Source organism: Lissotriton helveticus, chromosome 5_1, assembly GCF_964261635.1.
Source record: "Lissotriton helveticus chromosome 5_1, aLisHel1.1, whole genome shotgun sequence".
NCBI lineage: Eukaryota > Metazoa > Chordata > Amphibia > Caudata > Salamandridae > Lissotriton > Lissotriton helveticus.
In genome coordinates this window covers 207,075,667-207,097,745 of record NC_136065.1, presented here as the reverse complement: position 1 = coordinate 207,097,745, position 22,079 = coordinate 207,075,667, and the positions used below count along the sequence as shown (strand labels likewise).

The window sequence follows — 22,079 nt, the reverse complement described above, 5'->3', positions numbered from 1 at the left end:
GGTTGGTATTTGTGGCCAGATTGAAAACTCCCTATGTTCATGTGTGGGAGGAAATAGAACATTTCTGCAGCAAATAACCCGTTCACTTACTGTTACGATAAAAGGAATACTTTTAATTAACTCAGAACAATCTTCATTATTGAGCATCAAATAACTACCATTTTCCAACAACTTGAACGTGGGGATGATAGCAGGAACTGGCGTGCCTTGCAACACGCAAGCCATATTTGGTCGGTGTTTGTTGCATGAACCGTGTAACTGTATGTGCCTACACATTAGTGAATGATCTGGCGTCTCAGTGCATTCCTCTCCATTCAGATAAACTTCTTGATCATCTTTGAAACATCTGTATGTGTATGGAAGCGACCAGACCTCATGAAGAAAAGCACTACCTAAAGGTTCATAACGACCTATTGGTATATATTTCATACAATTTGAAAACTTATATAAAGCAAAAGGCAGCGTTATTAAACCGTGGATAAGGCACGTTGCCAAAAAACCCGCAATCCTCTGCTGATGATGTCACTGAGCATGTCATGAATGATGTAATATGTGACATCATCAGCAGTGGATTACGGGTAATAGTATCTCTAGTTTACTCCCCTATAGCTGTCTTTCTTTTAACATAAGTGTCTGTTTCCTTCCCTTATACTTACTGTTTTTGGTTCGCTTCCGGTTCGCGTACCGGCGAGCGAACTGGGAAGCGAACTAAGAGAAATAGAGGTTGGCACAGTTCCAAATATTGTACCAATTTTTTAATAACGGGGAGGTAGTTCTGAAAAGAACTTTTTTTTTTATTGTTTTTGTTGTTTTATATTTTTTTTATTATTTTTCGGAACATTTTTTTACTTTTTTTGAATTTTTCTGAACAGTTTTATATTTTTTTGGGTTTTTCTTGGAGGGGGCAATGAAAACGATTCATTGTAAAGGGCTCAACAGGAGCAACAAAACAAAAAAAGAAGTATTTATTATTTTGGGCGTTTCGTACAAACTTGCATATGATAGTCAATAGCTCTGTTGATCAGAGTGATGCTTCTTTCTCCGTAGCAAATGAATCCATCGGAAAATACGCAGATGTGTTTTACTTCACCAAATCTCATTTGTATATTTGGCACCATCTCCCTGCCCTCTGCTCCCGTTACTTCCGGTACAACAGATCTTCTGGCCATAATAGGGAGATTATCTAGGTCGTTCCGAAACTGTGCAGCACTGTAGTTGTTAGGATGCCACCTAGTCATATGGCGATGCATTGTGTAGTTTCCGAAACTGTATTTTTTCTCGGTTCCTCTGGACAGTCTATCTTGACATATAAGGCAAGTTACGTATCTTGCATTTACTTTTTTCTGACCTTTGGGAATTTAAAAAAATTGCCAAATGAAGTTTTCTTTCCGGTGAGACGTCCTGGGCTGCTCAGGCAAAAACTGCCTCTCTTCGTGCTCGTCGTCCTGTTCCTCTTCTTCCTCTTCTTGTTGAATTATAACTTGAGCAGGTGGTCCACTCTTCCTTGGATGTGGTGGAGGTGGTGGGGAAGCACCAGCTGAAGCTACTAAAGAAGCCATTGCTCAGTGATCACAAAGGGTCTTTCTCTCACAATGATGAAAGTCAGAGTGAGGAAAGAAGGAGGGATTTTCATCATTTGGGAAAAACAAGAGTTCTCAACCAATCAAAAGTGTTCATTTTAGATTATATGACCTAGTCTTACATCATTAGGAAACCAAAAGTGAAATGAACCAATGAAAAGTGTTATTACCAAGTCACATGACTTGCTGTGTTTACGTTAAGCGCTTTGCAGGGCCTCCCGGTTTGCTTCCAGAAACCTGCGCTTTGCGACTCGCTTCGCGTACCAGTTCGCTAACGTAGCACGTCATATGACGTATCACGCGAGAACGTGAAACGTCATGCGGACGGGAGGCGTCACGATGTTGTTTTCTAACGCGGCACTTGCGGTAAAGAAACGTTTACCGGCTCGCGGTCTATTTCGCGGCATCAAGGTCAGCTAACGGGAAGCTTCCCGATTCGCGAAGCGGGAACGAAGAAAAAAAAATATTTAAAAAAAAAATTATTCATAAACATATAAAATATATTTTTGGATTTAAAGAAGAATACATTTTACAGCTACAGATATTAGCTGTTAAAAAACCAATGAAATTCACAGAAAAAACCATAGGTTATAGACCATATATAGTTAGGAATTAGCATTTACAAAACCTTGAAAATTCACTGAAAAAACCATAGGTTATAGACCATATATAGTTAGGAATTAGCATTTAGAAAACCTTATTTTACTCACACAAAACCATTGAAATTCCATATATAGTTAGTTGCACTAACTATATATCGCGCACCCGCAATCCACTGCTGATGATGTCACATATTACATCATTCATGACATGGTCAGTGACATCACTGATGACATCACTGATGACATCTCAAATGACATCACTGATGACATCATCTAGTGTCTGTGTGTTTTTGTAAAGTTTAAATACGTTTTACATATTGAAGAATGAGTGGATGTATGGAAGACTGAGTGTGTGTGTGGCTGGCTGGGAGGTGTGTGACTCTGTGCATATCAATGTGTACTTGTATCAGTGATTGTATAAGAGAGTAAGTATGTGTTAGTATATGTGTGAAAAGTATGGTGTTCTGTGTTTAACTATAGATGAGGAAATCGAAGTGTGATTGATTCTTCACAGGACTGACTAGGTGTATGAGTGCATATGATAGTGTTCTAATAATAACTGACTGTATGTATGAGTAATTGTATGGGTGAATGAGTGAATGTGTGTGTTGACGTACGAATCAGTGAGTGCGTATGTAGTAACTGGTATTGGTGTGTCATGATGTCATCAGTGATGTCATTTGAGATGTCATCAGTGATGTCATTTCAGATGTCATTAGTGATGTCATCAGTGATATCACTGAAGTATGGTGTTCTGTGTTTAACTGTATAGATGAAGAAATGGAAGTGTGATTGATTCTTTACAGGACTGACTTGGTGTGTGAGTAACTCCATGGATGAGTGGCAGTGTGTGACTGTCTGCATAGGTGTATGAGTGCATATGATAGTGTTGTAATAATGAGTGACTGTATGTATGAGTGATTGTATGGGTGAATGAGTGAATGTGTGTGTAGACGTAGGAATCAGTGAGTGCGTATGTAGTAACTGGTATTGGTGTGTCATGATGTCATCAGTGATGTCATTTGAGATGTCATCAGTGATGTCATCAGTGATGTCATTTGAGATGTCATCAGTGATGTCATCAGTGATGTCACTGACCATGTCATGAATGATGTAATATGTGACATCATCAGCAGTGGATTGCGGGTGCGCGATATATAGTTAGTGCAACTAACTATATATGGAATTTCAATGGTTTTGTGTGAGTAAAATAAGGTTTTCTAAATGCTAATTCCTAACTATATATGGTCTATAACCTATGGTTTTTTCAGTGAATTTTCAAGGTTTTGTAAATGCTAATTCCTAACTATATATGGTCTATAACCTATGGTTTTTTCTGTGAATATATATATATATATATATATATATATATATATATATATATTCTGCTCCAAGAGCCCCCATCCCACACCAGGGAAGGAAGCGGCCGCACTCGCGTGGAAGATTATAAACAATTAGTTTATTGCACGAACAGGACGCGTTTCGGCAAACGTGCCTTTTTCCCCTGTGTCAACCTGATTTACAAGAGTTGCCGCCATTTAAAGCTTTCAAACAGATAATTACACATTTTTTTCTGTGAATTCATTAACATAAAAAGCGGACAAAAACATCATTGTTTCTTTGGCGGCCATTTTGAAGTGGTTTTCTGTATAATTAAAAAGAGAACCATTCACTATTTAATTAATGAACTATTATCCCGCACTACTCGATTTAAAGACCTTCATCATATCATTCTTGAAAAATTATATAAACAATTAAGCCCTGTATGGGCAATACCGCTATATTCATAATATATCAACAAAATTGAGCCCTGTATGGGCATGCTGATGGTGTGTTTAGTTCATACAAATTAACAAAAAATCATTTTCCTCATTGCTATATAAGCATTAAGTAAGTGCATTATTGATATTCACCAAGAACATGAAAATATTTACGTCAATACTGGCAGAAAAGGTATATATGCATGTCACATGATACATCTAGGAAACAGAATGTTATTGTCCGAGATGTATTGAAAGTTCTTCTTCAGAATTGAGACCAAATGGAATAACAGTATGCAAATCAATAATATACCTTGATTCAAGTCTACACAATCTTTGCAATCTATCTCCACCTCGCTCACTGACTGGAATGTGGTCAATGCAATAAAATTTTAACAATGTTCGGTCACTATTATGGACTTCGGAGAAGTGTCTCGCCACCGGATAAGTGGGATCCTTATTTTCAATAGCCCGAGCATGCTCAAGAATTCTCTTTTTGGCAGGGTGTTTAGTGCTGCCAACATAAATTTTCATGCAAGGACAAACTAAACAATAAACACAGAAAGGTGTGGTGCAAGTCAAGAAAAAATGTATCTTCTTGATAACCTTTATGCCTGGCAATTGAAATGTTTGAACCTTTGTACTATTCTTGCATGCCTTGCATTTAGAGCATGGAAAGAATCCTGTCATGGTATCTAGGCTAGGGACAAAGGGGACTGATTGATAATGGCTCTTCACTAAATGATCTTTCAGTGATCTGCTGCATCGGAAAGTTATCTGTGGTTGTTCCGGTAGATCTTTACCAATCACCAGATCTGACTTTAGAATATGCCAGTTCCGGTAGAGTATCTTTCTCAGTCCCTCTGCTTCACCAGAAAATGTGGTGATGAATCTACTCGATTTTACATATTTTTCTGTAGATTGTCTACGTACTTTCAAAAGGCTATTGCGTGAAATCTTCTTTACTCTTTCCAAAGTCTGGTTTAGTAAACCGCTCTTGTATCCCCTGACCTTAAAGCGATCAATAGCATCTTGTGCTGCTTGTTCAAAATCTTTATCATTTGAACAATTTCTCTTGATGCGAAGTAGCTCCCCATATGGAATACTTTTCTTCAAAGATGTCTGGTGACTACTACTTGCCTCAAGGGTCGAATTGCCGGCTGTGGATTTTCTAAACAGCTTGGTACAGATTTTATTATCTTTGATAGAAATTTGAAGGTCTAAAAAGGATACCATGGTTTGACTCATCTGCCCACTGAAGTGGAGGTTAAGGGAGTTGTTATTCAGTAGATCAAGGTATATTTCTGCCTGTGATTTGGGGCCCTTCCATAGGATAAATAAATCATCGATATATCGATGCCATGTTACAGTGCAGTTCACATATTCATTAAGGGGTTCCGCCCAGGCCACCTGCTATTCCCACCAGCCCACGAATAAATTTGCGTAGCTGGGGGCGAGGTGCCCATCGCGGTCCCCCTTATTTGCCGGTAGTGTTGCTGATCAAAAAGGAAAATGTTATTCCAAAGAACAAATTCTACAAATTCCAACAACATTTCGTTGTGTTCAGAATATTCAAGAGATCTTCCTTTAAGAAAATACCGTACTGCCTTTATGCCCTTTTGGTGATCAATGACAGTATATAGACTGGTTATGTCCAATGTGATCATCCACATGTCAGTTTCCCAAGGTATATCCATAATGTTCTTGATGAAATCAGTGGAATCTTGGATGTATGAGGGCAATGTTCTTACAAAGTCTGCAAGGAAAGAGTCAATATATTGAGACATAGAGTCAGTTAGGCAATCAATTGAGGAGACAATCGGTCTGCCGGGTGGTCGTTTGGTGTCTTTATGCACTTTTGGTAAGTGATAAAATGTCGATGTTACAGGGTAAGGACAAGCCAAAAATGTATGCTCCTTATCATTAATCATGCCTCTTTCTGCCCATTTCACGAGCAACTTGTGGTATTGATCAATGCTTTTGATGTATTCATCTCTGCTGATTCTTTGATAGCAGTTACCATCCGACAATTGACGCATTGCCTCCTGCATATAGTATTTTCTTGTCATCACGACTACGTTGCCGCCCTTGTCAGAGGGTTTAAATATTAATTGATGGTTATCCTGTAGTTCTTTTAAAGCTTTTTGTTCTCCCCTGGTTAGGTTATATAGTGGGTTAGGCACAGTAGCTGTTCTCATTCTTAAGAGATCTTGATTTACTGCCTGTTCAAATACATCAATGGCATCATAAGTTGAAACAGGTGTAAAAGTCGATTTTGGTTTAAAGTTCGTTGGTGCCGGTCTTTGTTTGGTGCCAAATCTTATGGCTTCCGTCACATTCAATTCGGGGTCTTGAGAGTCCGTTGGTACTTGGCTGGAAATGAGTTGCATAGCTCTGAGATCAGTGCCAGTCAATGTGGAGTGTTCCGTTTGTGCACCAGATGTTACTGCCAAAGGTGAACGATTTTCATCTCTCAATTTAAAGAATTTTTGTAGTTTCAATTTCCGTGAGTAGAGATACAGATCAATACGAGTTTGAGTGTATTCCAATTTCTTAGTTGGGCAAAATGTCATTCCTTTTTTCAACACACTTTCTTGGTCTTGAGATAACCTATGTTGTTTCAGGTTAATGATGGAGAGATCTACAGGTCGTATCACTTTTTCAGGTTTCTCTGGCTGCGTGTTTGAGTAGCCATTCCTAATTGTCGTCCTGTATCTGCCGCCCCTTCTTGTCTTCCTGTTGCTCGGCTTTGTCAATTTTGTGGGGCCTGTGATCTGCCTCTCCCCCCTCGTTGTCGGGAGTTGCGCCTTAATTGGAACTCCTCTAAAAAACGCCCTCTACCACTCAAGGGATATGTGGTTGTACCAGTGGTTTCCTCCCCTGATTGTTCTGTGTCTGTGCTCACAGCTGACTCAGATGTATCTTTAGATTGTATGTTCTTTGGTCCACCTCCTCTCAAGGCCCTACGTGGGGCATCAAATATGCGTGCAAATGTAAGAATTTTACCCTGTTCATAATCATTTGCATCATGATTGAATTTTGTATGTTTTCTCAATTAGATTTTTTCTTGGTATGCAATTAGACGAATTTTCATTTTCTCGCGTAGATCAACTTTGTCAGCCAATTCAGTATTTGCATCAATTAGTGACTCAGTCTCCGCTATTTCCTGTAGGCATTTTTCCCGGTCACTCCAGGCAAATTTAATGAGAAATTTTAACATCCCTGCGGTAGACTCTACGGTATACTCTGCCCATTCGTCGAGAAGCGCAGGGTCCGGATTCTCATAGGAAGGGATGGTGTAAATGCGTAGTCCGCGTGGTACTCTTTTGACCTCAAGATAACGTTGCAGTGAGGTCGCTTCCCACCATTTTCGGATCTCGCGTTCCATTAGTCTTTCCAATTTGTTAAACAAAGTCTGTAGTGAATTGGGAGTTTCATTTGCTGTAGCCTTGTCAGGACGTTGCATTGGGCTGCATTTAAAAACATCATCAGCCTCTGCATTCCTCGCGGTATCAGAAAACATTTCTATCAATGGTTTAGGCAAAAACTTGTTGACAGGTTGAATGTGCGTTGTTGCAAGCAAACATTTAAGGTCGCTTTTGTTCCACTCACTCCAGCTGCCTATTATTCGAACAGTTCAAGCGTCGTGTGTTTATGTAACACGATTTAATAAACGGCAAACGGGCAGGCACGATGAACACTCACCCGCCTGATTATGTTCCCGAAATTCCGTAACGCTGGGTTGTTCGGCTTGTAGCGGTGCTCCGACGGCAAAAACCAAGCTCCAACTCTCCACCTCGGCCGAAGTTACGAGCACTCAGGAGTGGGTGCGGTCCAAAACGCGGCGGTGGCTCCGCGAACAAATCTGCTCCAACACCAGGGAAAGAAGCGGCCGCACTCGCGTGGAGGATTATAAACAATTAGTTTATTGCACGAACAGGACGCGTTTCGACAAACGTGCCTTTTTCCCCTGTGTCAACCTGATTTACAAGAGTTGCCGCCATTTAAAGCTTTCAAACAGATAATTACACATTTATTTTATATATATATATATATATATATATATATATATATATATATATATATACACACACACACACACACACACACACACAGATAATGTTTGAGGGTAATTGACAGTATGCCTTTAAATAACCACAATGTGGATGTATTTATTGTATAAAACCCAAATAGTTGTTACAATATTACGTTTAATGGAGTGCATCTCGAATATTTACTTTGGTGAATATATTGCAATTGGGACACAGTGAACACATGGATCACACAGGTGGAATCAAAGTAAGTGCAGTAATGAAAGCATACATAACATGTACTCTCAGAAATAGCAGAACTAGGAGAGTTAGGACTTAGGGAATTGGGCATGTCAGACTGGCTGTCCACTAGTGCATGGTAATTCTGTTATGCTCTTTGTTTGTCTTTGTTAAGCTACTTCTGTTGTTTTTGCTCGTGTGCAATGCCTCTTTTTCTTCTCCTCTTTGCAGGGCCTCCAAGGTACCCCAGGGGCTGTCGGCGCAGAAGGAAAGCCTGGTACACAGGTTCCCATTCTATACTATACTAAATCCCATTCACTGATTCCACTATTGTGTACTTGGGGTTCTGGGTTCATGAAAATGTCTAGAAGTAGAGAAAGTATACCTTGGCGCTAAGGTTTCCATTCTGAGGACCAACTTTGTTTGATTAATCCGTTTCTGGAATGAGATTTCTGGCGCTAAAAGAAGTACTGTGTGTCATGGTTTTGTGATGTCTCATTTGATTTACAGCAAATTAAGTCTTCACAATATATTGTTTCCATTGTTGTTGGCGAAATGCAGAGAAATCATTTGTCCTTACTATGATTGCCTATCTGGCATTACTAATTTGTTGGTTGCATCTTTGCACCATGTAAACCGTGACTGTGTGTTATCACAATCATGTTCTTGTTTGGGCTCACATTTTTCCTCTCCCTTTGTGTACATGATTCACACATAATATTGTGTTACATTCCTTGAAAACTGAAGTGTCTCCTCTTCCACTCGTTGGATTCCCTCAAATTGCAAGACACTTCCTCTACCGTGTACTGGAGACATGTGCAGCATGTTTGGGGTGCCTTTGTGCTCCAGATTCCTCCTCCCCCTTAGTACTGGAACAATCTATAGGTTGTTCCATTGTTTTCTTTAGATTCTTCCTACCGTTTCACTGAAGCCATGCACAGCTTGTTGTATTCTAGGTGCCTCCTGTCACACTGGAAGTGTGCACAAATGTGTGTTGTCTTGTCCTGGATTGTACTGACACTACGCCCTTCCCCATGGAAGTTCGGGCCCTCACAGCAGGTCTTTTGGTTTATTTAAGATTCTCTTAAGAGTACATATGTCTGTGGTATATTTCCACTGACTCCATGTTCTTTCTTTGGCACTGGTTATAAACACTTCATATATCATTGCTTAAGTGCTAGATTCCATTGGAGAATGGCACTCCATATTGTATTGGAACCCATGCACAAATTAAGGTATGCACAAAATGTGATTTCTGGAAGCCTAAAGTTCCTCTTTTGCCACGGGGTAGAGTAGAACATGTTGTCTCTGAATTCCTTGAGTTCTACATCTTTCCCTCCTAAAACAACAGGCAAACATACATCATATTATATTGGATATCCTTAAGTTCCAGTACGGCCCTCGGGCCAGGAAGTGGTCACAACATGTTATATTGGTTTCATTCTGAATCTTGACATCTTTCATGGGAATAAAGGTAGGCATGGTATGTTGTGGATTTCTTTGACTTCTGAACTCCTCCCCATTCACTGAATTCTTGTACCCCAAGTTTTGTGGGATTGCTAGTTAAATGATCCATGTTCCTTCCCTATCACTGGAAACATGTACACAACATGGTGTTGAATTTCCCCTAGTTCCACTTTCACACCTTTGGTATTGGAGCTGTGTGCAGCATTTGTATTGAATTCTGTTTTAGCCCAAATTTTTTCCATGAGAATGAAGGTGTCCACAGCATGCACTGAAATCTATCCTCCCACTCACTGGAGTCTTGGTCGCCGTGGTTTGTTGAATTGCAAGTTCCACTCTCGCTAAAATTGCTGTGAATGGTATGAAGAGGCTCTCTGCATGGCAAATATGATTTGTGTCATCATGAGCATAAAGTTTCTTTATTGTCACTCCAAGCAGCAGCCCCTAAAAGAGCACACAAAGAACATACTCAAAAATGTCGAAATAGAATAATTCTAGGACATATAAGGCCCCAACTGATGTAGTCCTCCTTCTTTTTATTGCTGCTCCATGACAGATAAGTACCTTTATATCTTTGGTCATTGGCATATAGAAAGCATGTTATTAAGTCGGTGAAAAAAGGGTAAAACTATGCTAATACATTCTAATTTATATAACTGCGTCTGCATAGTTTAAGGAATGATTTCATGTATTTATTGTCTTTTTAATCGAAGGTTGTATTTTATAGGACGGCTTGTTATTATAATTAGCTTAAAACTATTTTGATTGAGTGATGGATTGTTTTAAAAAAGCGATTGCTTTTTGAAAAATTGATTTCGAGTTCCAATAAAATCTTTTTTGAGTGCTAACAGACTTTTAAGTATTTGTCATGTTACTGAAAGAGAACGCCTATGCAGTAGACTAAAACAGTGCAATGTGTGGCTTTCTGACCTCGTCTGGAGGTCGATAGTTCAGAAACTCATGATCTGAAGAATTGGGCATTATTTTCTTTCAGAAATTTGCCCATTAAAGAAATATAAACTTAGAGGTAAGCAAGACTTGATATCTTGCGAGTTCGGTGCCATTTTGTGTTTGAACAAATCCTATTAAATAGAATTGACATTTAATGTGTGGATCGGACAAAGATAAAATAGGCTACAGGGAGGCACAGCAGACATTGCATATAGCAAGACAAAGATATCAGGAATACTATGTGGAGTTTGAATACGTCAGAAGCGGAGGAAGGTCAATTTAATATGGATAGTTGGAAAACAAGAAGAACAGTCAAATATGTTTTTCAGTCTGTTATGAATGAAAGAATGGAAGCACTTTCTGATGAGGAGTCTGGTCCTTTAATGAAGAAGAGAACGAAGAATTAAGAGTGAGAAAAAAAAATGGGAAAGGAACAATTTTGAAGGAAAACGTTTAAGGAAAAAAGAGTATGTGCTTAACAAGAATGGAAGGTCTTAGCACCATGGCTGGATCTGGTGTCACGAGCAGCCCAAATGAAGGTGTCCTTTGCCGCAGCATTATAATCAGGGCAATCCTGAAGCAGTCTTACAAGATGTTTGATATAATGAGAGGAAAGATTTTGTGGATGAGGTACCTGAATATGTTTCGAAACTCGCGGAAGGAGAAGTTGGAATGATAGCTTGAAAGTAGATTTGAGTGTTGTGAACAATTGTTCTAAAAGGAAAAGTCCGCTGAAAGACCCGTTGGGTGAATTAATCTTTAGCCCTAGTGTAATTTGGCATCCATAAAGCGTGTATTGGTGGCCACTAGATCACGTGAGCAAACATTTACTGGGTGAGGAGGTCTATGGAAAGTGATGTTAGGAACATCATGAAAGCATAGTGTTCAAGTCTGGTGGTAGAAAATAAAGCCTGCATGACACCAGATTGGAATCCCAATCTAATAAGGTTTTTGGTTACACTGGGGAGGGATCCAAGAAAAGATTTTGAGTGAGCATTTGAGCAATGTGAGAGCCATGTTTTAGATGTTGTAGGTACTCTTACAAGAATAATGGAAACGGGCAAGTAGGCTCACTATAAGAAGGTACAGGTAGATACAAATCTTCTGCGAGAAAGAAGTCAAAAGGCTATTTGTTTATTAGGATCAGTAATCTTCGGCAAAGACTCCTCGCTCTGGAACTCCACCTGGTGGGCTGCCAAACTCGGACTCACAACCCTACTGGCAAACCGTCCTAAAATCCTCAGAATAGAAATCGACAACCAACTCACCATGACCAGCCAAGTGAATGCATTCTCCGTCTATTGCTTCCAGACACTCAAGATGCTCAAGAGGATGTTCAAATGGCTCACCACCAACACTTTCAGAACCATCACCCAATCCTACATCAGACAGAAATTCACTCTATGCCAGAATCAGTTCTCAACTGACCAGAAGACTCCAGACCATACAAAGCTCAGTGGCCAGGATCCCCTCAACCTCCCACCTAACAGTCATATCACCCTGCACCTCAAACCTCTACTAGCTCCCGATCCACAAACAAGCACTCTTCAAACTCCTCACATACATATACAAAGGCTTACACATCATTGGCCCCAAATACCTGACAACGCATATTCTGGCAAAATTCCCAGGCAGTTCCACTTAGCAGGACTCCTACTTTCAACAGCCCTACATGTAGGACCAGATTTGACGGTCTTGTGTTCCATCTCGATCCTAAAGTCTGGAATGACCTGTCTCTGCAAATCAGAGCCGCCTCCTCAGTTTTTGAATTAAGCAGAAAATTAACGACCTGACTCTTCATCTGGCGCCAAGCTGAGCTCTGCTAAACAGCTTCTGCTTCACCGCCAGTATACTCTCCCAAGTGAGTTATGCGCTATACAAATACACAAAACATAACAATTGGGCTTAGTGTCAGCACTGTGGTGCTTGACAAATGTTTGCAAGGCCAGTTGCAGTATGGTTGAGAGAAAGAAGGGTGTGTTTGATAATGTATTTGGACAATTTTTTTATTGTTACAGGATTAAAAGGAGGTCGAGACAATTTGACCACCACCTTCCGGGGCAAATTTTAAGAAAGAAGGGGGTCATGTGGCTTCCCTACTGGAGCCAATAATAGCCCTCGGGACCGCAAACAATCCTCCTGCTATGTCCTAGGGTGCCAACCCCTTGGACATAGCTGTTTGCTATGGCTCGGCGAGAGCGTTACCGCTCCCGCCAAGCCATAGCAAACTGCTCCGCTTTACTCTTACTTGCTCAAGGCGTAGCATAGTTGCTTTGACAGAGAGCGAGCTTTATGTTCTCTCCTGTTTTAGGAGCATTCTTGGGGGGGTCAGGGAAGAAGAGGATCTTCTGGGATTCCAGAATGATTTCTCTCAGGCCTCTCCCCATTTTCAGGATCAAGTCACTGTACCTATAATTTAAGAAGAAGGCAATTGTTGGGGATGGTGGGTCACTTCGTGAAGGTTTCTCGAAGAGCGCCCAGTGTGCCCTTTCTAGCAGGAAACAGGAGACAAGAATGTTTGCCGCCAGTTCTGCAAAACATTTTCAGGGTTTGCTACTCCACAAATCACAGATTGTTTCTTCAAAAGTGCCTTCTGCATTCTCCATAATGGCTGCCATTTCACATGTGGAGCTTTACAATTTGCCCACAATCTGCTGCAGATCCTTCATTGTATCTTCCAGTGCAGAAATGCAAATTTCAGCTTCTGTCACTCGTCCAGTGGTTGTACCAAGAACCTGGTGAAGAAGTGCAACATCATTTTCAATCGCCCCAGTCTTGACCCCAGGGGCCTGTTGGGAGGACTGCATTGTGTCCAGGATAACATGTGTGTGCAAGGAAGCCACATGCCCCATATCTGTTTGTTTTGCCACCACCTCAGCCGTGGGTGCAAGAGATTTCGTATAGGTGTCTATTCTCCCCTGCTTGGGGCGCCCCTTATCCTTTACCATTCTAGTACTGAAAATGCTGTAGATCAACCAGCCAGGCCCCAACCTGGCTTGCACAAGCAGTCAACAGTGTGAGTCCGTCTTGTTACTTGTAGCTTTATAGTTCAGATATTATTATTTCAGCGCTTCTCCCTTTGATATAGACCTTGCCCCCTTTTAAGCCCATTACTAGGTCTTCTCTGGCGTACAATGTCTGTGTACCCAACATCAGGGACGCCTTCCTCTCCTCCTCATAAGCGTGCAGCAGCCAGGAGGGTGTTCTTGAATCTTGTCCTCGCCTTCTGCCCTGGCTGCTCAGCTGCATTCACCCCCAATCTTCAATAGTATCCAGTGCAGGAGCGAGAGGTACCAGATATAGTCCTGCATTGTCACTGCCTCGTGCTTGCACCCTGTCTATGGTGCCTCCAGTCTCTTCTTCATCACATGTCCAGGAAGCATCTAGTGCTTTAATACCTTACTTGCAGCCTCCAGGAGATGGGGGGGGATCCTCACCACAGAACTCCAAGCTTGGTCTGACAATAGAGGGTGACGCACGCTGCCATTCACGTCATACCTCAGGGTGCTCACATAAGTCCCAGTATGTGCGAGTCACCATTCGTGTCTTTCTCCCTCATGGCTGGGCCAGGCAGTCAACTGCTCTCAGGGTGCTTGATGTGAGCTGAGGCCCACAGGGGGCCTACACCACCCATTGAGCACCCCCAAGCAATGAAGAGGGCCATCCAGTCCCACACCAGTCTCCAACACGCTCTGGGGTTCCAAAAGGGCAAACCACACAGCGCAGCCCGGCGACCAGGCCGCATCATGGCACCTGCAGCTAGTTTAGCAGTGTTCCCTGGGCTAATCTAAATGGTTGTAGCCTCTCAGGACCTAGAGTATCCAGGTTACTGCAATCTGGCCATCAGGGCATCTCCGCTTAGGAGCTAGGAATGGCCAACTGTGGGTATAGTTACAGCACTCAGGTTATTTAAAAGGACATTTTACACTCTGCCCTGGGTCTCCTCTATGTATGAAGCAGGATTGTTGAAGGATTTAGGGGCTTTGGCGGAGAAGTGATAGAGAATGGCAGATGCCATCTTCTTGAAAGGCTAAAGAAGTCGTGTACGCATGAAGCATGCAAGTACATCCCAGGGAGGCACTCCGGGGTGGCTCAAAAACAATGATTCCACTGTTGGTTTTAAAGTATTTATTTCTTCATTTCAATGATATTGGAATTCATATCAAAGTATTTTTAGGATACTGAAGTACATGTCATTTCACGCATATGGCTCCGATGCATTTCGGGCTCAAAAACGCCCTTTTTCAAGGAGCGCTGAAAGAAGAAGAAATTGGCGCGAATTAGGAATGTGAAAAACGGGACACGCGATGTGTATAAAGCAAAGTGTATAAAGTGAACTGAGTGAAATAAACGGATGCGTGGCCAGTGTGGGAGTTGGTGAAATTATCGTGCTTAAAGGGTGAAGGACATTAGTGGCAAGAAGTGTACGAGTCGCTTTAAATGGGGTGCATGGTCAAAAGTAAAACTTTCATGCGTTTCGTGTCGAAATTACCAAGTGCTGTGTGATTAAAGGTATGTCCGTCTATATCGACTGGTTCTTACAAAACATATACTACATATAGTAAGTTCAAAACCGGAGCGCGACGTGCTTCCGTGGACAAGTGCCTAAGGTCTGGGATTAAACAAACATGCAGGCTAGCAGGGTGGGTTACTCACTGTTATGCGGAGGGGAACATGCTTCTCACTGTCAGCGTGCTGGATGCATTAGGGTCGGCGAGTGAAGGCGGGTTAAATGAAGGGGAAGGTACAAGCGACATAAAGGAAGGGTTAAGACGCGGGCGGTGGTGGCCATCTTGGAGTGGGGAACGTGAAAGATGGGACAATGAGTACAAAGGGTAAAAAAGTAAAACAGTGTGCGGGAACAATGCTTGAAATAACGAATCACAATATGACAGATATATTTACAATATGACAGATGTATTTACAAGTAACAACTGTATTCTACCCGATCATTAAGACCGTTCGGTTTCAGGCTTTGTAATCTATAAATCCATTCTAATTCTCTTTGTAGGAGAAATTTACGAATGTCAATACCCTCTTTCTTGGAAAGTGTCTCTAGTACAATAAACTGTAGTTGGGCGATGGTGTGGCGGATTTCATTGAAATGTACCGCTAGATTTGACTTCTCATTTTTAGTACGAATGTTTGACTTGTTTTCAGTTATGCGTGTTTTCACTTTCCTGTCTGTTTTGCCAACATATAGTTGGCCACATGGACATTTTATGGCATAAATCAAGTTCATTGAGTCGCAGGTGGCGTTGACGTGAAGTTTGATAGGGTAACCTTTCATTGGATGCGACTTTCCAAGAAAGAGGGTATTGACATTCGTAAATTTCTCCTACAAAGAGAATTAGAATGGTCTTAATGATCGGGTAGAATACAGTTGTTACTTGTAAATACATCTGTCATATTGTAAATATATCTGTCATATTGTGATTCGTTATTTCAAGCATTGTTCCCGCACACTGTTTTACTTTTTTACCCTTTGTACTCATTGTCCCATCTTTCACGTTCCCCACTCCAAGATGGCCGCCACCGCCCGCGTCTTAACCCTTCCTTTATGTCGCTTGTACCTTCCCCTTCATTTAACCCGCCTTCACTCGCCGACCCTAATGCATCCAGCACGCTGACAGTGAGAAGCATGTTCCCCTCCGCATAACAGTGAGTAACCCACCCTGCTAGCCTGCATGTTTGTTTAATCCCAGACCTTAGGCACTTGTCCACGGAAGCACGTCGCGCTCCGGTTTTGAACTTACTATATGTAGTATATGTTTTGTAAGAACCAGTCGATATAGACGGACATACCTTTAATCACACTGCACTTGGTAATTTCGACACGAAACGCATGAAAGTTTTACTTTTGACCATGCACCCCATTTAAAGCGACTCGTACACTTCTTGCCACTAATGTCCTTCACCCTTTAAGCACGATAATTTCACCAACTCCCACACTGGCCACGTATCCGTTTATTTCACTCAGTTCACTTTATACACTTTGCTTTATACACATCGCGTGTCCCGTTTTTCACATTCCTAATTCGCGCCAATTTCTTCTTCTTTCAGCGCTCCTTGAAAAAGGGCGTTTTTGAGCCCGAAATGCATCGGAGCCATGTGCGTGAAATGACATGTACTTCAGTATCCTAAAAATACTTTGATATGAATTCCAATATCATTGAAATGAAGAAATAAATACTTTAAAACCAACAGTGGAATCATTGTTTTTGAGCCACCCCGGAGTGCCTCCCTGGGATGTACTTGCATGCTTCATGCGTACACGACTTCTTTAGTTATCCATTGGGCGTTTTGAGACGGAAACGACACCAAGGAGTGCACCCTTCCCAGAACTATCCCTTCATCGAACGACTTGCTGTGCATCCTCTACACATATTGTAGTCAATCTTCTTGAAAGGAACATTGAGCTATTCAAAGAAGAAGGTAAAATGATAAAATAAGAGGTTAATAGTTTGTTGATCAGAGATGATTTTTTTGTTGAGTATGCCTTCTTGGATTTTGGAAGTTTTGCCTGGTTGGGGAATGTTGTAGCCGACCGGAATATCTGTGTTCAGTGATTACAGCGATTAAGAGCCGAATGTTTTAGTGTTCAGGAGAATACAGGACCCTTTAGGGTGGATATTTTTGCTTCACGACTGACAAAACAGTTTCAGCTCTATTTCAGTTGGAGACTGGATCTGAAAACGAAGGCAGTGGATGCTTTTCTGCAGAATTGAAAGTTACTGAATGATTTTGGTAATTCCTTTTTGGGTAGTTGAATCTTTGTTTGGTGATGTGTTGGAACAGGCAGTGGAGGACTTGTAGGAGGCTGGCTTAGTATATGGTGCAATCTTGTTCATGTGGTGCACCTTGCACTAATCCAGGCAACCCTTATGGTGGTGTTAGTGGTCTTTGATAACCATAGAAAGCTTTCAAAGTGGTTGCTGTGGAGAGCAGCCTTCAGGCTTATCTTGAAGCAGTGTTAAGCAGCTTGTTTCACCAGTTTAATCTGTAGTGTAATTGAAAAGAAAAAGAACCACACAGTATTGATATAAAAATACTTCTATATATCACTAAACACTCACTAACAGTATATCTCCTATACGGAGAGATCAACTCAATACACAAGAATACTTCACATGCAATCAGGTAAGTAGCACAAAATACAGTGGTCTCCAGAGGGAGATCAAACCATATACTACAAAAGTGGAATGCGAACTGCAAGGAAGAACATGACTTGGAGCAGAAGACCCAGAGGAGCAGGGGGCTCAAGGAACCACCCAAGGTAAGTACTCAGAAACCCCATGGAGGCTGTGTGCAGAGTGGGAGCACAGCCGCATGCCCAATGGAAGTCAATGGAGAAGTCATGGTTGAAGTTTTGCAGAAGGACCCTTCCCAGAAGACCCTAGAGAATTCCCTTAGAGGATGGAAGGTTGGAGATCCACCCCACCTGTGCATGCCCTGGGAACCAGGGAAACCAGGTGCATAGGGGTGAAGAGACAACAGAAACCTCCATAGATGACAATGGAAGACTTAGAAGAAAATGCCTGTGGAGAAGATGGTAGAGTAGTCTGGTGGAATCCAAGGGTGGATTCTGGAAATGAAAAACCTGCAAGCAAAGGGGACAGAGTCTATGCCACTTGGAAGTGACCAGGGTCACAAAGACACAATGCCCACCGATTTCGGGAGGTTCAGAAGAGTTGACAGTGACCTTGTCATTGCAGCTATGATGACCAGGTGGATCTTGACGAAGACCAGGAGCTGTGCAAGAGCTGTCCCTTATTGAGAGTCGGTGACTAGGTGGTTGGTGTCTGTCAGGAGCACTAACAAGCTTGGTAGCCGCAACTGGTGTGGAACATGAAGAAAGGACTCACCAACAGCAGGAGAGTCCGAGTGGTCCCCGAGCAAGCAGAAGGGCCTACTGAAGCAGTAGAAGACCCTCAGGATGACCCACAGGCCAAAGGCACAGGAGACTCGAGGACCTTGAGCAGCTCACCACAGATTAAGGCCCACGATGCAGAGAATGTGGTGAGGACACTGATCTTGGAAGGAAGAAATGCTGGAGGCTGCAGCTTGTTGTAGCCTGAACATCTCTGGAGTGCAGAGCCAACACGCCTTGGCAACAACAAGTCGACGCAGTGCACAGAGGTTTGAGCGCTTCCAACGAGGGATACTGGCCTCAAATTTGCTGAGGATAGGTCAGGCCTCGAGGAAGTTGCTTAACCACCACCTGTGTTGCTGAGCCTCAGGAGGTCCTTATGAAGACAGGAGCAGCAGACCAGTCAGCTTCGTTGCGGTGCCTGCAGATGCAGAACTTCGGGTGTCCTTGATGCCCACAGGTCTGTTGCAGAACCTGGAAGAAGTAAAGACACAGACGACGAAGAAGACTTGTAGAACAGCAAGACCTGGAGCAGCAGGAGTCTTACTTGATGCAGCATTTGTTCCATTCGAAGTCCAACAAAGTCTAAGTATCCAGATGGTCGAAGAGCCACGTAGTTTCAAGCTTGAGTCTTGTCCCATGGCAAATCTAAGGATCCACCCACAGGTAAGCCCTTCAATTCAGGAGTCCCACTCAGAGGAGGAACTGGACTGAGGGGCGGATACTCCCATGTATTTTGTCTAGTTTTGCACCAGAGCGGGAGTCAACAGCTCCCTGAACTGGTTTAAACTGAAGTATGCAAGGCGGGCACTAAATATGCCCTACAAAGCAGTCTGGTGGCACTGGCAAGTGCCCCCTCCCATGCCCAGTACACTAAGTCCTGTTTGGGCGGTGGTCACACCTCCCTGTGACAGGAAATGTATTGTTCTACCTTCCCCTGCTCGAGCTTCAGCAGCAGGAGGGCAGAATCATGTCTGTGGTAAGCAGCAGCACTAGCTTGCTGGCATACCCTGAATGGCTGTTACTGGGAGTACACGGGGTACCCAAAGGTACCCCCAAGTGCATGGGATCATAATTCCAACACTTGGAATCAGTGTTGGGGTATGCTCCCTACATGTTTGATACTAAACATGACAGGGTTCAGTGCAGCCACTATATAGTTAAACATCTCGTAATGACTGATGTCCACTATATGTATTAAAATGGCTGACAGCACTTACAAAGTCTGGAAAATCGACTCTGGGGTTTGTAAGGGTTTCCTTCTCATGCAGGGGCACCCTCACACTTATAACCAAGCACCCTGCCCTCCGGACTGAAGAGCCGGCCTTAGAATGACTTATAGACTTAAAGTGCAGTGACCTCAGATATGAGGAAACTCGTATCTGTCCTGAGAGGTGCAAGCACCAGCTCACACAGGCTACTATGGCAGGCCTGCAGCCACAGTTTAAGTGGACTCCCATGGGTGGCACAATACATGCTGCAGTCCATGGGAGACCCCTGATGTACTCAAACCCTGGGTACCTTAGTACCATATACTCGGGACTTACAAGGGTACACCAGTAGCCAATCGTGGAGGTACAAAAGTACATGCCATGTCAATTTAGGGGAGTTAGCACTGTGACTGGGGACCTGATTAACAGGATCCCAATCCGACTAGGCCCAAAACACACTGAGACCAAGCAAAAGGTCGGGGTAACCATGAAAGTAGATCCTACTTTCCTACAAGGACCCATTATTGATTCCCAATTCTTAGGTCTAATGGTAGTTGTAGACGGAGAAGAACACACATTAGTTGTATCAAGAGTTTTGAAGCTTCTAGTATGAGCGATATCCGTGAATCCCTAGAGTTCGTATGACTTTCAGAAGAGACTAGAAGTTTACTCTATAAATCCTGTGCCTCAGGAACTAGGAAGATTCACAGGACTCCATGCAAGGTGTGGGATTTTGTGGTGCTTGGAAAGGGATTTGGATCCCTTGAAAGCTCCTGCACTGGGATTTGCAAATTTTATGTCAAGCCTTTATTCCAAAGGTCTTTGTTATAAAACTATTAATTGCTACAGATCAGAGGTAGCTTCTGGCCATCACTTAATAGAGGAAATATTGATGGTGAATAATTGTCTGGTTTGCAGATTGATGAAGGGTATAAGGTTGAAAAGACCACCAAAGGCGAAGTACTCTATTTGTGATGTGAATTTTATGTTGTTATTTTGAGAATTAGGCTTCTAATAGATTTTTAAGCGTGAAGCATTTAAGTGTGAAACTGACAAATTTAGTTTGTTGGGTGTCTCTTAGGAGAGTGTTGGATATTCATTCCTTAGAGGTTAATAATAAGACTTTTAAACTAGGAGGAGTTTCTTTTCAGGTTGCAAAGAGAACAAGGACTATTTCTTCATCAATTTTCTACACTTGCTTTGAAGCACGTCCTATGTTGTGTACAGTGTGTTGTTTGAAACTGTATGAGAGTAGGATTAGTAAATTCTGAAAGGATGGTGAAAATGAATTGATCATTTTTTTATTCTAAACCTTCTAAGACAGTGTCTACTGTTAATATCACAAGATGGGTCCGTGTAGTGATGTGTGACTGGCATGGATATGTCAAAATTGAAAGCCCATTCGGTTAGAGGGGCAATGTCAACAAATGCTTTCCTAGGGAGTGACAATTTGGAGGATATCCTGACGGATGCAGATTGATATGGTATGTCTGTTTTTGCAAACATTTACTTGAAACCAATTTAGCATGTGTCTTGTGCTACTTTGAAGAGCTTTGAATATCTATAACTTTAGCTTCCAGTCTTGACATAACATATAATGTCCAACCAACAGCATTGGTGGGAGAATCTGTATTTTAATAAAGACAGTGAGGGTAGCATTATTCCTACTGTTTGCTACCATGGGAGGAAGAGCATTTTTTATAACAGATCATTTTTCTGTTCATTTTATAAGGTTGGAAGATTTAAAGAATTTTTGTGTACAAGTTACTTGTGAATGGTAGCTATAGTTGCTGATATTATTTTTTGATTGTTTTCTCAACAGAAAAAATATAAGAAGTTTCAATCTATGAGGGAGGGTAATACTTGGAGTTTTCAACACTTGTGGTACTTTTCCAATTTAATATCAAGTTACAAGATTCTGGTCACAGAGCAGGGAAAAAAAAGGAAAGACTCCATTAGTTGGGGACTTGTATGTCTTAGAAAGGCTCTATTTTGGACATTTTGAGTATGCTCTCTTTGTGCTTTTAAATGGCTTCTGCTGCTGTGGCAAGACACAGTTTTTATGAATAATGTTAGCCTCTGTGTCTTTAAAAACATTTAGATTCTCTTATCAGTGCTTTGGAGAATCTACCTTCCCTCAGAACCTGATTTTCTCTCTCCTCTTTTTTTAGGGTGCAGCAGGTGCAGTAGGAAGCCCAGGTGGTAAGGGATTGACTGTAAGTCAAACATACCCATTGAGTCTATTCAATTTGATTAGATCCCTCCTTGCTTCTTTGTGGTACTTGAATTTTCACAGGCGGTGTTACATTGAAGCCTATCTCCATCAAAGTCCTTCAGTTGTTTTTTAACACCTCATACACGAAAGACATC

At 42.0% G+C, this 22,079-nt stretch overlaps 1 protein-coding gene across 1 annotated transcript in view; it reads left to right on the top strand.

The window, feature by feature from the left end:
• Positions 1–22,079, top strand: part of LOC144752426 (uncharacterized) — a 1,170,660-nt gene that overhangs the window by 683,478 nt on the left and 465,103 nt on the right. The window contains exons 29-30 of the mRNA XM_078640356.1: positions 8,445–8,498; positions 21,881–21,925. Coding sequence (XP_078496482.1) covers positions 8,445–8,498; positions 21,881–21,925 — 99 coding nt within the window. The remainder of the gene's footprint in view (positions 1–8,444; positions 8,499–21,880; positions 21,926–22,079) is intronic.